At 37.4% G+C, this 18,672-nt stretch overlaps 1 protein-coding gene across 1 annotated transcript in view; it reads left to right on the top strand.

Moving 5' to 3' along the window:
- Positions 1–18,672, top strand: part of TENM1 (teneurin transmembrane protein 1) — an 899,404-nt gene that overhangs the window by 514,360 nt on the left and 366,372 nt on the right. The window contains exon 8 of the mRNA XM_070290794.1: positions 12,315–12,553. Coding sequence (XP_070146895.1) covers positions 12,315–12,553 — 239 coding nt within the window. The remainder of the gene's footprint in view (positions 1–12,314; positions 12,554–18,672) is intronic.

The following is an 18,672-nucleotide window of genomic DNA, read 5'->3' as shown; positions in this document are numbered from 1 at the left end:
GTGATCTTAGTTGTCTGAATGTTGAGCTTTAAGCCAACTTTTTCACTCTCCTCTTTCACTTTCATCAAGAGGCTCTTTAGTTCTTCTTCACTGTCTGCCATAACAGTGGTGTCATCTGCATATCTGAGGTTATTGATATTTCTCCCGGCAGTCTTGATTCCAGCTTGTGCGTCTTCCAGCCCAGCGTTTCTCATGATGTCCTCTGCATAGAAGTTAAATAAGCAGGGTGACAATATCCAGCCTTGACATACTCCTTTTTCTGTTTGGAACCAGTCTGTTGTTCCATGTCCAGTTCTAACTGTTGCTTCCTGACCTGCATACAGATTTCTCAAGAGGCAGGTCAGGTGGTCTGGTATTCCCATCTTTTTCAGAATTTTCCACAGTTTATTGTGATCCACACAGTCAAGGGCTTTGGCATAGTCAGTAAATCAGAAGTAGATGTTTGTCTGGAATTCTCTTGCTTTTTCGGTGATCCAGCAGATGTTGGCACTTTGATCTCTGGTTCCCCTGCCTTTTCTAAAACCAGCTTGAACATCTGGAAGTTCACGGTTCATGTATTGCTGAAGCCTGGCTTGGAGAATTTTAAGCATCACTTTACTAGTGTGTGAGATGAGTGCAGTTGTGTGGTAGTTCGAGCATTCTTTGGCATGGCCTTTCTTTGGAATTGGAATGAAAACTGACCTTTTCCAGTCCTGTGGCCACTGCTGAGTTTTCCAAATTTGCTGGCATATTGAGTGCAGCACTTTCACAGCATCATCTTTCAGGATTTAAAATCCTGTTTCCCTATTATTATGCTGTAATTCCAGCTCTGACTCAAAATGAACTTGCATCTTGGCTTTCCTAGCTGACAGGTTTCTCAGTCTAGATTTCTCAAAGAGAAGTCAACACACACACACACAGAGAAAGATGCATGAGGGAGAGAGCATAAGATTATGTCTGAGACTGGATGTCCAACTCTGGTCCAGTGAACTGTGACTGCGAGAAGAGGGGAGTGGGTTTGAGAAGGTCATGAACAGAGATGCTCTGGCCAGGGCTGTGCAGAGAGACAAAGGTCACATATCTAATATGCTTATGTGGCTAAAAATTCTTAATATTTTTATGACTTCATAATATTCCATGGAACGAATGGACTAGAATCCTCACATATTTGAATCTTCTCTTTCTTAGTCAGTGGATGAAGGAGATTGAGAATCATGGGTTGGAAGTTTTCCGGCTGAAGACTGTAAGTGTCAAACACCACTTTTTGTCACCCTTCACATTTCATTATCTAGAACTCAGTCACATGACCACATCTAATGGAAACTGTGACTGGGAAATGTAGTCTGTCTGTGTGCCCTGGAGAAAAGGAGAATATGGACATTTATCAGAAGAAGAAAGTTTCTGCCTCAGGCCACATCTTTGATTTTGAGGCTAATATTTCAGAGGACAGCTGTGCCCTTTGCCAGTTTGTCTCTTAGAGAAACGTTATGCTGAATAGGCTAGAGTACTAATTTGAGTGGCATTCCTTTTGTTATCTTATGGCATTATAAAAAAATTCTTGCCTTTATTATGCATGTATGAGTAAGACTTTCAGAGAAATGAAAGCTAACGAAAGCAAATGTTGATCAACATCCTTTAAAAGTTGCATTAGAATGATCATCTAGATTTTTAACCTGAAGAGCTTAGTGGTAAACTCTTAGGCTCTGTCCTTATTGTACTCCTTTGTATTTAGATTGAAACACTTTTTCTTTAAAATAAAATGTTCTTGCTAATACAGATTACAATTCAATAAAAAGAAATGATACAGAAAAGTATACCATGACAACTGGCTCATAAAATAAAAGAGTATAATACATATCTGAGGAAAATGAAGATTAATAAAAAGGTAATTAAGGTATATAATACTCTGCCCACTACCTACTCCCCTAAAAAGAAAAATAAATAAGTAAGCCAACTAACTAGTGAAGACCAATTCTATAAAATCAGCAGGTTGCTCTGGTGAGTAAAATTGGGAATGGACTTTCAGCATTTGCAAAGGGAAATATAATTGAATTTCTTTACAAAATGAATGAATTTCTCTTAACTCCTAGTAAATTTGAGATCTGGTTTAATTTTAAATGTGTGCTCATAAATTTTGCCTAGTTCCCATGTTTGTTCCCATTTTAAATGGTCCCTGGTGGGAAACGAAGTCTTGAAAACTGGGATGGTATTTTGTTATGCCTTCATGGAGAAGATGTATAAAATCATAAGAGGATTGAAAGTCTTACCTCTCAGTAGCTTTCCAAATTGTTTCTAATTTGAAAGGATTACAGCTGCCACATCTTGGAACCTAAATTACCCTTAAAGATAAAGAGAATGAAAAATGGTAATTTTACTAATCTAAGTAAATAATTTTTGTATCTTGGCCATAGCCTTTTAATACAGTAACATTTACATTAATAGAAAATTCTAATTTGGTATTTATCCTTCAAGGGGTATAGGATTTCTTAATATCATTTTTAATTACCATCTTTCTAAATTCCATATATATGCATTAGTATACTGTATTGGTGTTTTTCTTTCTGGCTTACTTCACTCTTAATTTTTAGATTAAAATTACATCTACAGAGCATGAATTTAACTTAGAGGAAGAGAATGATAGGATGACTTGGAAGGACATTACTATAAAGTGGAGCATAATTGTTTATTTTCATTTATTTTGGAGACTACTAAAGCATCTTGGTCAAAAGTAGAAAATATGTAGTATTTTCTTTCTCTACCATCATATATATATATATATATATATATATGTACACATATATATACATGTACGCCAGCCCTACTAACTCTAGCATATCTCTAGATGTCCTTTTATAGACATGTTTAGTTTCTATACAGAAGTCTGATACACTGTTGAATTAAAAATATTCTGATGTATTCTAAACAGGGAGACATGACAGTTAGTTCACTTTCATAAGTATGTATCATCCTAACATTATTATGTCACTTCTGTAATTAAAAGAGTCAAAATAAATATTCCTATAAAAACACATTCAGTGGAATAATAAGCTCATATATATTCATTTTGAAAAGAAAAATGGCACATGATCATATGATTAGGAAGATTTTGTTACCTTAATGATTAGCATATCCTAAAGGAGATCAGTCCTGAGTGTTCATTGGAAGGACTGATGCTAAAGCTGAAACTCCAATACTTTGGCCACCTCATGCAAAGAATTGACTCATTGGAAAAGACTCTGATGCTGGGAGGGATTGGGGGCAGGAGGAGAAGGGGACGACAAAGGATGAGATGGCTGGATGGCATGACTGACTCGATGGACGTGAGTCTGAGTGAACTCCAGGAGTTAGTGATGGACAGGGAGGCCTGGCGTGCTGTGATTCATGGGGTCGCAAAGAGTCGGACACAACTGAGCAACTGAACTGAACTGAATGATTAGCATTAGGAATGGCATCAGGGGTGTCATGAGTTAGTATGTGCATAGTGGCTAAGTAAATGGGTTTCATTGTTCATGCATAGATTTAAAAGTATTTATTGATGTAATTCCCTGGTAGTCCAGTGGTTAGGCCTCCATGCTTCCACTGCCCCAGGTGCCCGGGGTTGGATCCCTAGTCAGAAAACTAAGATCTCGCATGCGGTCCAAAAGAAATATATTTGTTGAGCACCACTTGTTTGTTAGGCGTGATTCTATATGCTGGGGACACAACAGTAAAAAAGACAAACAGACATTCCTATTCTCATGTAGACTGTATTCCAGTAATCAGAAAAACTGAAGTAGATTCCCAATTCTATCATTTACCAGTTGTATGACTTTTGAAATTTACTTAAACTTAGCAGCTGAAACTCAGCTTCCTCAACTATGACATGTGGATAATATAGGTGGGGGAAAAGTGGAAACAGCAATAGATTTTATTTTCTTGGGCTCCAAAATCACTAGGGACAGTGACTGCAACCATGAAATTAAAAGACACTTGCTCCTTAAAAGGAAAGATATGACAAACCTAGATAGTGTATTAAAAAGCAGAGACATCACTTTGCTGACAAAGGTCTGTATAATAAAAGCTATAGTTTTTCCAGTGATAAGCTTTCATTTTATTTTCACAATCAAAAAGAAACAAGTCAAAGAAATAGTTGAGTCACATCTCATCTCGGTTTGAGACATTTGAGTAAGGAAAGACTTGTTAATAAAAATACAAATAATTAGAAATAATTGCTGTGAATGATAATTGTCCTTTCACATTCAGGAATGCAAGAGATTATTTTCTCACAAGTGAAACAGTTATTTTAGAGTCCCCAAGCCTCATTCATTCTGTACAGGGAATCAAGAGTCTTTTAGAAGAACAAAAACATCTTTCAAATCAATATTTATTCATTGAGTACCTTTGAAGTATGAGACAGGAATGTAAAAATTAAGACTTGGTCTCTGCCCTTAGCAAATATACAGTCCAGAGGAAATTGAAGAGGTAGGGCAGATATTACTTCTGATTAAGAGGCAAGGGGAAATAATAGCCACCAAAAAAAATTAAAAAAGATTTCTAAAAATCTCTCCCATTAGCAACAAGCTACCTCACTTGGAAAATCACAAGAATACTGATCTAGATCATAGAAGATTACCATTTAAGAATAGATTATAAGACTTCCCTGGTGGTATGGTAGATAAGAATCCACCTGCCAATACAGGGGAAATGGTTCAGTTCCTGGTCCAGGAGGATTCCACATGCCATGGGGCAACTAAGCCCATATGCACTGTTGAACTTGTGTTCTGCAACTACTAAAGCCCATGGGTCTGGAGTCCACGCTCTACAGTAAGAGAAGCCATTGCAATCAGAAGCTCTTGCACCACAATGAAGATCAATCAATAAATAAATAAGTAAAATAATAAACCAGTCATCTCAAATTTTAAAAAAATAGATTATAGAACTAAGGCTTAAACTTAGAAAAATTAAGGTTTAGATATTGGGTTGGCCAAAAAGTTTGTTAAAATGCAAACAAACTTTTTGGCCAACCCAATAGATGCGTGCATGCATGCTAAGTCACTTCAGTCATGTCCTACTCTTTGCAACCCTATGGACTGTAGCCTGCCAGGCTCCTCTGTCCATGGGGTTCTCCAGGCAAGAATACTGGGGTGGGTTGCCATGCCCACCTCCAGGGGATCTTCCTGACCTAGGGATTGAACCTGCCTTTCCTGTGATTCCTGCTTTGTAGGTGGATTCTTTACTGCTGAGCCACCAGGAAAGCCCAATCCATAGATATGCTGACACTAAAAAACCTCTTAAAAACTATGAACAACATGGAGAGACTATAGGCTTCTTTATGAACACTTGCATATAAGGTTTGAATGGGACATATGGACAGAGTGGCCTAAAATTTGAGAGAAAGGACCCTAGAACAAATAAATTGAAATCCACTTTTATATAGCTGTTAATAAAAAAATTGTTACCTTAAGAGGTTGTCCAAGCTAATAATACCATTTGGGCTCAAACAGAGTTTGGATCTATTTATCCTAAAAAGGAGTATCAAGAATAGGTTATTATGTAAAAACTAGAGATGTTGAGGTTGGTATCTTGCCAGTAATCACACTTTGCCACAAAACACCATGAAATATTCTTGTCAGAAAAGAAAATGGGGCTGACCCAGCATGCCATTTTCTTTTATTTTCTCTTGTCTTTGGAGGCATAAGAATAAATACCTGTGAATACACATTACTCCAAATAGGATATGAAAAACAGCCAACAAGCACATGAAAAGACACTCAACATCACCAATCATCAAAGAAATACAAATCAATACCATGATGAAGTGTCACCTCATACCCATTAGGATGGCTATCATCAAAAAGACAAGAAATAACAAGCGTTAGCAGGGATGTGGAGAAATGGAACTCTGCACTGTTGGTGGGAATGTAAAATGATATAACTACTATGGAGAACAGTATGGAGATTTCCTGTAAAAATAAAAATAGAGCTGGCACATGATCCAGCAATCTCAATTTGGGATATATATTCAAAAGAATAGAAAGCAGAATCTCAGAGATATTTGCATGCCCATGTTCATAGCAGCATTATTCACAATAGCCAACAGGTGGAAGTAATCTAAGTGTTCATCAATGGATGAATGGCCAAACAAATAGTGGTATATACATGCAATTAGTCAGCCTTGAAAAGGAAGATCCAGTCACATGGTTAAAGCTTGAGAACATCATGTTAAGTGAAATGTCACAAAAAGACAAATATTTTATGATTCTACTTACATGAGGTATATAAAATAGTCAAATTTGAGGAAAAATATTAGAATGGTGGTTACCAGAGGCTGAGGAGATTGGGGAAAGAGGAGTTGTTTAATGGGTTTAGAGTTTCACATGTACAAGATGAAGTGATTTGGGAGATCTGTTTCACCATAATGGGAATATACTTAATACTACTGAACTATACACTGTAAAATGGTATAGGGTAGTAAATTTTGTGTTTTGTGTTTTTGTATCACAATAAAAAATGCATTTTATAATTTTTAAAAAGAGTAAATATCTAAATTCCACTACCATATCTGAATGTGATTTGGCCCTAATAACTTGACTCAAGACCTTTTCATTGCAGTCTTCCTCTTTATTATTATTTTTTTTAAATCAACCTCAGCTTTTAACTGGAAGTAAGTTAAATTCCTTCTTCTGGGTAAAAAAGAGTCTAATGCTTGTAGCTAAGTGAATGCAGGTTTGGAAACTCATCTCATAAGTATGTTTATAAGATGTAAAAGAAGAAATTCACTGGTTATTTATGCATCTGTTGTTAGAAAGCTGTAGATTTCTGTTTATTTCCTATAGAATTTCAAGTGCCACATTAAATCACATCATTTAGTGCTAACATATACCCTCAGAATTATGTTGTATGTAGGTTTTAAAAAGAGATAGTACATTTTCCCCCTTTAAAATCCTTATAGGAGCATTTATTATATTCCCATTTACCACCACTGAGTCTCATCAGTCTTAAAGATATTTTTTTTCAATTTCCTTATATGCCCATTTCCTTTTGGCAATATCTTGCTTTTCCTTTTTAAATTTGAAGTTGAATATTAAAACAGATGCAAAGGAGAGTACTACTTACACATAAACTCTTGAACCGCATTTTTATCATTTCCTCTGTGGAAAAAAACCCAATTGTATGAAATTGATAGCAACATTTTAGTATATCCTCAGGTCCCCTGGGAAAAGCAATGTGCTTAGACAGATGATCTGATTTTATGAGCACATAGCTGAAGTCTAGCACTGTGCATTTGTCTTTATGCTCCTACTTTTTTCAGGGACTATGAAAACACATTTAGGCAGTAGTTTTGCTTTCCAACAATGGACTGCAAAGCCTTCGACAATACATAGCATTTGCATTGCTGTTTTTCATGATGCACATCAAAGTATAGATCACTTTCTGCAGAGACTCTTAATCTCAGCTTGTTAATAAGAAAACAGGAACCTTAGTACCAGAACTCATTTTATTATCTACCCTCACCAAGGACTGTGATTTGGACTCCACTCAAATATGAATTAGTTTAAATGTTGCTCTGCTACGACTGTTGAATTTATTCATTATGCTGTAATATTTTACTTATGAAACTGCATTTGGAAATCCTTTGGTATATATCAAGATGAAATTACAGTGCTCAGGAATATTGATTATTGCTTGTAATTGCCATCATAATAGCCAACAATTCTCTGTCTTTCTTTGTCTTTCTTCTACCTCTTAATGATATACCAAACCAAATCAATATCCAACATATGGGGCCACTTATGTTGTCTCAAAAATTCAATTGTTCTTCATAAATATGCAGAGGATCGAAGATTTTATCTCCAAACATTGAATTAAAAAGCCCCATACTGCTAGATTTCTCTTCTATTCCATAGGAGCTTATTAGAGTGTTGCTGTATATGATCAGTTATATGCAAGTGACGTTTTATCACCTCCAGAGTAACTACTAAGTTGTGATAGGGAGATGGGGAGCCTTCTCCACTCTGCTGTTTACAAAGTGCTATACTTCCCCCTCACTAGTATATTAGATGGTCACAGAAAACATAGGCTGGGAGAGATAAGACATTAAAGAAGAAATCTACCTCCTATGACATGAAGGTGATTATTTCAGGGACTAATGAGGAAGTACAATCAAATGAAAGAAACCTAATGCTGCTGCTGCTGCTGCTGCTGCTGCTAAGTCGCTTCAGTCATGTGCGACTCTGTGTGACCCCATAGACGGCAGCCCACCAGGCTGCCCTGTCCCTGGGATTCTCCAGGCAAGAACACTGGAGTGGGTTGCCATTTCTTTCTCCAATGCATGAAAGTGAAAAGTGAAAGGGAAGTCGCTCAGTCGTGTCCAACTCTTAGCGACGCCATGGACTGCAGCCCACCAGGCTCCTCTGTCCATGGGATTTGCCAGGCAAGAGGACTATGAGTCACTTTTTCAATAAAATATATTTAATCTTATTTCTGCTATGTACTGTTTTTCCATTCTAGGGATACAGTCAGTGCTTTTAAAAGCAGCAATAATTCCTTTACAGTCCTGATGACCAAACACTAGCTTCTCTCTAATGGTCCCCCATTCATTCAAAACAATTAAGATGGTCTTTAAACTTACTGTGAGAACATGTGACATACAGAAAAAAATAGATATGTATTTTGTAGTACTGTTTGAACAGAGTGTGTTTGGTTAGCTTGGGTCAGTTAACCCAGATTAGAACTCTGTGGTGATTCCATGAAGACTGGTTGGCAGGTAGCACAGGGCAATGGAAATATACTATTTTACAAGTCTCCAATTCTAAGTACATTCATGCCATTAGCTGCTGATGTTTCTTTTAAGTAATCCACTTTTATTCTCTGGGCCTCCATTTATATCTGCAGATGAGCATGTTGAGCTGCTGGATGATTTCTGAGATCCTTTCTAACTGATTCTATAGCCATCATTCTCTTGTTTTTCCCTCGGGTACCAAAGGCAACAGGGTAAAAGTGTGGCTCAATTCAATATCATCCGCATGACCAAATGAACACAAAGCATGCTTCTTCTGTGATGTACAGGCCTGGGTTCAAATTTTATTGTGTCCACTAACTGCAGAACCCTGGTGTGGTGTGCTATAATGTCATAGTTAGGATCAGTGGCTCTGGAGCCAAACTGCTTGGGCTTGAAAGTCAGCTTTACCAGTTACTAGGTGTTGGAATGTGGACAAATTACTTAACCTCTCTGTGTTGGTTTTCTCATCTGTAAATGTAAATGCTTACTGTAATGGGGTTGTTGTGAAGCTTAAATTATGTAATGCTTTATGAATTAATTAGAATAATGTCTGGCACAAATAAGCACTTAATGAATGTTACCTCTTATTATTATGATAAGACCTTTATCATCATATCATTTTGCTATTATCATACCACTTTGCTCCTATTAAACCTCTTTTTGTCTCTGTTTCATCATCTGTAAGGTTACAATAATAATATTGACCCCACAGACATATTAGGATCAAAATATTGCATATAAAGTACCTAATTTGGTACCTGACGTTTCTAGGCACTCAATAAATCATGCACATAAATAGAACCAACTATGCATGTGGTTGGTGTTAGTCACTGCATTTTTTCCACCCATCCCACTCCCAATCTTTTTGATACTAGTTACAAGAAAATATATAAGCTCAAGGCAGAAAATTTTAAAGAAATAAGCCTAGTATCCAGAGGTTATTATTATTATTAAACAAATTATTATTATAAAAACAAATTATTATTTTTCCATGAACATATCTTTTATTTTAAAAATTGTATTGCCCACATTGTTTTCAAACCTACATGATTTTACTTGATGATCTGTAAACTCTTTTTCTAGTGAATATTTTTTTACAATTAAATTTGTAATGGTTGTATAGTATTCTACTCTGTATTTATAAAATAATATTAATGAACATCTGAGTGTTTATGTTGTGCTGCTATAAATAACATTGCAATGTACATTGTCATACGCATCATTTCCTCAGGAGAAATTCCTATAAGCATAATTTTTGGACAAAGAATATGCATCTTTTAAGCCTTTTGTTATAGAAAGCCAATTATCTTCCAGAAAGTCTTATGAATCTCCACTCCCCTCAGCAATCCTGCCCTTTAAATACCATTTATCCTCATAAACTAAAGCAAAACTCTAATGTGGACAGTTTCATTAACTGACATGTGGACAGTTATTTTTTCATTTAAACGTACATGCTTTCATTCTTTAAAAATGGAAGCTAGATATCAGTCTTAAAATATTCCTAATGATGAGCATATGTGACATGTACAAGGTGATGTTGTCTCTTTGTTCAGTGGAAGGGTCTTGTGATGTATTACATTAACACGTGGCAACAGAATGTTTTCTATTTAGCAGTGTGTTTTACTGCCCTAGGCTGAACAGTAGAGTAGATTGAGGACTTTGGAGCTGGAATGGCCAGGGATCCGATTATGGCCTTGTTATTCTTTTACTAGGTGGATTTATGCAAGTTACTTAACCTCTTTAGGCCTCCATTTCCTTAAATACACCATGAAGATAATAATATAGCCTGTTCCATAAGAGTGAATATTAACTGAGAGAATGAGTGTTTAACACAATGCATGGTACTTAGCACTTGATAAGGGTAAAGTATTACACAAAATCATTTTCATGCCAACTCCTTCCATGTGAATGTATCACTACTGTTTATGAAATATCCATATTACAATAGTCATGAGCTGTCAATAAACACCCTTTAGTAAATCAAACATGATAGCAGTATGAAGTTCTGGGACAGGTAAAATTAATGCAGGGTAGGAAAAAAAATGCAAACTAGCAATTGCCTCTGGGGATTAGAGACAGAGATTTACTTAGAAAGACAGGGCACTTCCTGGGGTGACGGAAATGTTCTGTATCTTCACAGGGCTTTGGGTTGCACAGGTGATTGCATTTGTTAGGTCACAGCAAAGGTGCACTGCAAATGTGTGCATTTCATTGTGTATAGTTTTCACATTGAAATATGTTTACTTATAACAGTGTATAAGCTTGTGTACACCATATTGAATTGATACGTTTTTATACTGCAATACCATTGTCATTTGTAGTATTAGCTAACATCTCTATAATTATTCTTACTTTTTGTATTGGGAATAATTAAGATCTACCACGTTAGCATCTTTTATTTTTTTTTACATTATTATTGTCTATAACAATACTGTGCATTAGATCTCCAAGACTTATTTCGCTGCTAGTTGCAAGTTTGTAGCCTTAAACATCCCCCTATCCCCGCTTATCAGCCCTTGGTTACCAATACTCTGCTCTTTGTTTTTACCAGTTCATGTACGGACCTCAAGGATCTTATGTGTGAGATAAATCAGAGAAAGAAATACTGTAGGATATCACCCATATGTGGAATCTAAAAAACTCAAACTCATTGTGTATAAATTTTACATTAAAAATCTATAAGAACTTATTGAACTCTAGAAAATAATATAAAATTTAAAACATGTCAAGAGAAGTGTACTGATGTATGCAGCTTATTTTGAAATACTTACAAATGAAATAAAAAATGAGATGTTTAAAAAAAATATGGATTAAGACAGGAATGGTGAGATGGATAAAAATGTGATAAAGTGAATATAATCATATGTTAAGTATAGAATCTAGTTCACAAGTATATGTGTGGTTTTGTTTTTTAATTTTTAAAAATGTTTTTTTGGTAATCGTCTTTTAAAATTTAAATCTAGTATTTTTAAGACCAGTTCTGCTCAACTGGAGATACACATTAAACTTACCTAGGATGTTTTATTAAAATATACTTGCTTAGGATCTAGTCCAGATTTACTGAATTTCTTCACTTGATATTCTCTGGAGTAGATGTATATTTATTATAAAAATTCTTTGCTTTAGCTGTATGTTTGGCAAATTTTATAATAAAATATTAGGTGGAAATGTGTCTGTGACAGCTAATCTCTAAATACTGGCCCCTGAGCCATTCATATTATCAAAATGCCTGATGATACTTCTCCTCCTGTTCTTGCGTATTATATTCAATGAAAGGGAACAGTATAGTGAATGCCACCAAATGTGGAAGGGTAATGCTCAGAGATTGAGAACCTCATTAGTCAAAAATTCAGGAACAGAAGATCTCTTTCTTCCTCTTAAAAATCTAAAATAGGAAGACAAAAAGAAGACCACCATGGGCATTGTGGAGTTAAGTGTTAGGTATATGAAAATTTTGTGGAGTTATTCCTAGTTCCCTTTTGCTTCATTGCAGCATGATTGTTTAATGGGGTTTATGTTTCTGTAGCAAGTGGCTTTGGTTTTGATAGCCCCAATTTTTGTTTCTTTTCTGCAGGCATTTCCTATTCAAGCACGGATCTGGTTCCTCAGCCATCTTTAGTGCAGCCAGTCAGAACTACCCACTGACATCCAATACTGTGTACTCGCCTCCTCCCAGGCCTCTTCCTCGAAGCACCTTTTCCAGACCTGCCTTTACCTTCAACAAACCCTACAGGTGCTGCAACTGGAAGTGCACGGCCTTGAGTGCCACTGCCATCACAGTGACTCTGGCCTTGTTACTAGCCTATGTGATCGGTAAGCCCTTTTTGCCATGCTTCCCTTTTCTTCTTCATCAAAATCTGGTTTTGCTTGTGCTGGAGTTGGGAGTGAGGGGTTTCTTTCTATACTCTCTGACCTACAAATGTGAACTAAGGCTTAGTATTACAAATAACAAATAGATTTCTAATTAGTTTTTTTGGGTACTTCCTAACCTTAAATACTGCTGAGGAGGGTAAGAACTGCTCTTTGAGAAGAAATATTTATACTACTAACACAGTCTTATTGATTACAATTACTGTAGTTAACCATTTTCCCTTCAATTAGAAGGCTGTTATGGTTTTCTCATTAGAAGTCATAAGTACCAATCTACAGGAGCTTCTTAAATTATAGTTAAAAAATAATACTGCTACTGAATTTTCAGGTAGCAATTTCATTAAAGTAGTAGTTATTTGGAAACTATTGGAAAATCTAGGGCATAATTTCTTTCCAAGAATGTGGAGTTTTACACTGGGACTAAAAAAATGTCTTCTTATTTTCACTCGGTAAATGGCGGCAAAATTGTGTAGTTACTATGTTTGCAATGATAAAGGAGAAAATAGTAGTGAGGTACACTTTCTACTTTTAAGAAAAATATGATTCTTCTTGAGGCATCTTGATTAAAGTCACCTTCGTGTGTGTGTGTGTGTTTGTGTGTGTGTGCGCTCGCATGCTCAGTGACTAAGCCATGTCTGACTCTTTGCAACTCCATGGACTGAAGCCCGCCAGGCTCCTCTGTCCCTGGGATTTCCCCAGGCAAGAATACTAGAGTGGGTTGCCATTTTCTTCTCCAGGGGGTCTTCCCAAATTAGGGATCGAACCCGTGTCTCCTGCATTGCAGGCATATTCTTTATCACTGAGCTACCTGGGAAGCCCCCAAGTTACCCTTTCTCAATAGCAAGTCATATTGATTTTTCTGGATGACATTTTAATTTGACTGAACATTAATTTCCTTGTTTGAGTGGTTTTGTGGCCTAAAATGTAAATTAACTTAAGAAATATGTATTTTGTGGAAGCAGTATTCCTAGAAGACGAACATATGATGGTAGAAAAAAAAAAAATTCTTTCTAAGTATGTCACTCATATCTTCTTTTCAAGTTTAGCCTGATTTCCTAGTTGAAGGGGAATTATCCCCAAAGATATATTGAATATGGTTCTGAGAGACAGATAAAAAAGGGATTCAGAGTTTCTTCTAATTATACAAAAGTAAGTTTTGTTGAGTCTGATTTGTTAAAAATGTGAACAATAAGAAAGTTCTCATGACCAGTTTTTGAGTCATAGAACAAAGGATAGTCAGTAAGCAAATATATTTTGTAGTGGAGCCACTGATAATGTCAGCAATATAAGATCACAGCCTATATTGATGTCCATGATTTTCTCTTTTCTATTTTCATTGTACAATCTGAATATATTGAACAATGCTTCTATTAAATGTGGATAATATTAACTTATAAGATCAAAATTACATCCTTTACCTCAGACAATTTAGGACAACTCAGTATGAACATTTATTTAGATTGTAATAACGTTTAATGAGGAATGATGCCAAAGGAATGGAGGTCAGAGATGAGAAAGTACTGTAATATAAACAGGATTTTAATATGGTATCATTCAAATCAAGGAGTAATTGGAAAAGTTTGAATACATTAGAGGCCCTTTAAAATGTCCTTGTTCAATGATGAGACCAATTTTTATCTTATAGGTTATCTTCTTTTAGCTTTTACTGTACAAAGAGATGATATTTTAGACATAAGACTTTACATTTGGAATAAACAAATCCAAGTTCTTTATTAATAGATTTATACTCTGTCCAAACCTATGTTTCTATTTAAATTTTTTACATGCCCACTTATATAAAAATTGTATTATACACTCTGAGCCTTTTTTAATAGATTATATATTCATTTCAGATGTGAAAATAAAATGTTTCAGTTATTTCAAGGACTGCCGTTTTAATAGGGGAAACAGTGAAATATTTTAATATGACAACAGGCAATAAAGTACAATGGTCATGAACAAGTATTTTCAGACTTCTGCCACTTCTTACGCACATTATCTTTGGCAAATTATTTACCCTTTTAAGGCCTCCATTTTCTCATCTGTAAAATTGTCCTAAAACACTACCTGTAACATAGGGTTGCCATCTAATTAAATTTCTTTGGAAGGAATGATGCTAAAGTTGAAACTCCAGTACTTTGGCCACCTTATGCGAAGAGGTGACTCATTGGAAAAGACTCTGATGCTGGGAGGGATTGGGGGCAGGAGGAGAAGGGGACGACAGAGGATGAGATGGCTGGATGGCATGACTGACTCGATGGACATGAGTCTGAGTGAACTCTGGGAGATGGTGATGGACAGGGAGGCCTGGCATGCTGCGATTCATGGGGTCTCAAAGAGTTGGACACGACTGAGCGACTGAACTGAACTGAACTGAATATATCTAAAGAACCTGGAAGACTGCCTAAAACATACAGTGAAGTGAAAGTTGCTCAGTCGTGTCCGACTCTGCAACCCCATGGACTATACAGTCCATGGAATTCTCCAGGACAGAATATTGGAGGGGGTAGCATTTCCCCTCTCGAGGGGATCTTTCCAACCCAGGGATCAAACCCAAGTCTCCTGCATTTCAGGCAGACTCTTTACCAGCTGAGCCATATATCATATGTTAAATATTATTATCGCTGTTGTTACCATTCAGTTCAGTTCAGTTCAGTCACTCAGTCGTGTCTGACTCTTTGCGACCCCAGGAATTGCAACACACCAGGCCTCCCTGTCCATCACCAACTCCCAGAGTTCACTCAGACTCACGTCCATCGAGTCAGTGATGCCATCCAGCCATCTCATCCTCTGTCGTCCCCTTCTCCTCCTGCCCTCAATCTTTCCCAGCATCAGGGTCTTTTCCAATGAGTCAACTCTTCCCATGAGGTGGCCAAAGTATTGAAGTTTTAGCCTCAGCATCAGTCCTTCCAATGAACACCCAGGACTGATCTCCTTTAGGATTGACTGGCTGGGTCTCCTTGCAGTCCAAGGTACTCTCAAGAGTCTTTTCCAACACCACAGTTCAAAAGCATCATCTTTATACTTACTACTCACTGTTCACATTCACTGTTTCTGAGTTAACTGTTTTATTCATGGCTGTATCCCAGCTCCACAAACAGTGCCTGGCACATAGCAACCCTGTCCATAAAAGTTTACTGAAAAAAAAAAAATTACACTAAGCACTCTACTTGTATTAGCTCATTGCATCCTCAAACAGTCATTAAAGATAGTTATCAGATTAAATCTATTTTATAAATGAGACAACTGAGGCATAGACAATGTAGGAGATCACATATAGGTCACACTGAAATTAAGAGGTCACATCACTAAGAAGGGAATATCCTGAGCTTTAAGCCAGAGCAGACTGACTCCAGAGGACAAGCTTTTGAGTGCCAGGCCTTGCTGCTCTCCTAGCACTGCAATAAACTTTGCAGCTCACTTACTTCTTGGGCTTCTCTGATGGCTCAGACAGTAAAGAATCAGCCTGCAATGCAGGAGACCCAGGTTCGATCCCTAGATCAGGAAGATCCCCTAGAGAAGGAAATGGCAATCAGCTCCAGTATTCTTGCCTGGAGAATTCCACGGACAGAGGAGTTTGGCAGGCTATAGTCCATGGGGTCACAAAGAGTTGGACAAAAGTGAACTAACACCCAAAAAAGATGTCCTTCTCAATATAGGGGACTGGAATGCTAAAGTAGGAAGTAAAGAAACCCCTGGAGTAACAGGCAAATTTGGCCTTGGAGTAGAGAATGAAGCAGGGCAAAGGCCAATAGAGTTCTGCCAAGAGAATGCACTGGTCATAGCAAACAGCCTCTTCCAACAACACAAGAGAAGACTCTACACATGGACATCACCAGATGGTCGACACCAAAAAGAGACTGATTATATTCTTTGCAGCCAAAGATGGAGAAGCTCTATAATGGACAAAAACAAGACTGGGAGCTGACTGCGGCTCATATCATGAACTTCTTGTTGCCAAATTCAGACTGAAATTGCACAAAGTAGAGAAAACCGCTAGACCATTCAGGTATGACCTAAATCAAATCCCTTATGACTATACAGTGGAAGTGAGAAATAGATTTAAGGGACTAGATCTGATAGACAGAGTGCCTGATGAACTATGGATGGAGGTTCGTGACATTGTACAGGAGATAGGAATCAAGAACATCTCCCCCCCCCCCCTCAAAAAAAAAAAAAAGAAATCCAGAAAAGCAAAATGGCTCTCTGAGGAGGCCTTACAAATAGCTGTGAAAAGAAGGGAAGCGAAAAGCAAAGGAGAAAAGGAAAGATATACCCATTTGAATGCAGAATTCCAAAGAATAGCAAGGAGAGATAAGAAAGCCTTCCTCAGCAATCAATGCAAAGAAATAGAGGAAGACAATACAATGGGAAAGACTAGAGATCTCTGCAAGAAAATTAGAGATACCAAGCAACATTTCATGCAAAGATAGGCTCAATAAAGGACGGAAATGGTACGGACCTAACAGAAATAGAAGATATATAAGAAGAGGTGGCAAGAATACACAGAAGAACTGTACAAAAAAGATATTCATGACCCGGATAATCACAATGGTGTGATCACTCACCTAGAGCCAGACATCTTGGAATGTGAAGTCAAGTGGGCCTTAGGAAGCATCACTATGGACAAAGCTTGTGGAGGTGATGGAATTCCAGTTGAGCTATTTCAAATCCAGAAAAATGATGCTGTGAAAGTGCTGCACTCAATATGCCAGCCAATTTGGAAAACTCAGCAGTGGCCACAGGACTGCAAAAGGTCAGTTTTCATTCCAGTCCCAAAGAAAGGCAATGCCAAAGAATGCTCAAACTACCGCACAATTTCACTCATCTCACACACTAGTAAAGTGATGCTTAAAATTCTCCAAGCCAGGCTTCAGCAATACATGAACCGTGAACTTCCAGATGTTCAAGCTGGTTTTAGAAAAGGCAGAGGAACCAGAGATCAAATTGCCACCATCCACTGGATCATGGAAAAAGCAAAAGAGTTCCAAAAAACATCTATTTCTGCTTTATTGACTATGCCAAAGCCTTTGACTGTGTGGATCACAATAAACTGTGGAAAATGCTGAAAGAGATGGGAATAAGAGACCACCTGACCTGCCTCTTGAGAAATCCGTATGCAGGTCAGGAGAAACAGTTAGAACTGGACATGGAACAACAGACTGGTTCCAAATAGGAAAAGGAGTATGTCAAGGCTGTATATTGTCACCCTGCTTATATAACTTATGATACACAGTACATCATGAGAAACACTGGGCTGGAGGAAACACAAGCTGGAATCAAGTTTATTGAGAGAAATATCAATAACCTCAGATATGCAGATGACACCACTGTTATGGCAGAAAGTGAAGAAGAACTAAAGAGCCTCTTGATGAAAGTGAAAGAGGAGAGTGAAAAAGTTGGCTTAAAGCTCAACATTCAGAAAATGAAGATCATGGCATCCGGTCCCATCACTTCATTGCAAATAGATGGGGAAACAGTGGGAACAGTGGCTGAGTTTATTTTTCTGGGCTCCAAAATCACTGCAGATGGTGATTGCAGCCAGGAAATTAAAAGACGCTTACTCCTTGCAAGGAAAGTTATGACCAACCTAGATAGCATATTAAAAAGCAGAGACATTACTTTGTCAACAAAGGTCTATCTAGTCAAGGCTATGGTTTTTCCTGTGGTCATGTATGAATGTGAGAGTTGAGCTATAAAGAAAGCTGAGCACCAAAGAACTATGGTGTTGAAGACTCTTAAGAGTCCCTTGGACTGCAAGGAGATCCAACCAGTCCATCCTAAAGGAGATGAGTACTGGGTGTTCATTGGATGGACTGATGCTGAGGCTGAAACTTCAATACTTTGGCCACCTGATGCGAAGAGTTGACTCATTGGAAAAGACCCTGATGCTGGGAAAGATTGAGGGCAGGAGGAGAAGGGGACAACAGAGGATGACATGGTTGGATGGCATCACTGACTTCACGGACATGAATTTGAGTAAACTCTGGGAGTTGGTGATGGACAGGGAGGCCTGGTGTGCTGCGGTTCATGGTGTTGCAAAGAGTCGGACATGACTGTGC

Source organism: Ovis canadensis, chromosome X, assembly GCF_042477335.2.
Source record: "Ovis canadensis isolate MfBH-ARS-UI-01 breed Bighorn chromosome X, ARS-UI_OviCan_v2, whole genome shotgun sequence".
NCBI lineage: Eukaryota > Metazoa > Chordata > Mammalia > Artiodactyla > Bovidae > Ovis > Ovis canadensis.
The sequence above is the reverse complement of the archived record's forward strand: the minus strand, read 5'-3'. Positions and strand labels throughout refer to the sequence as shown.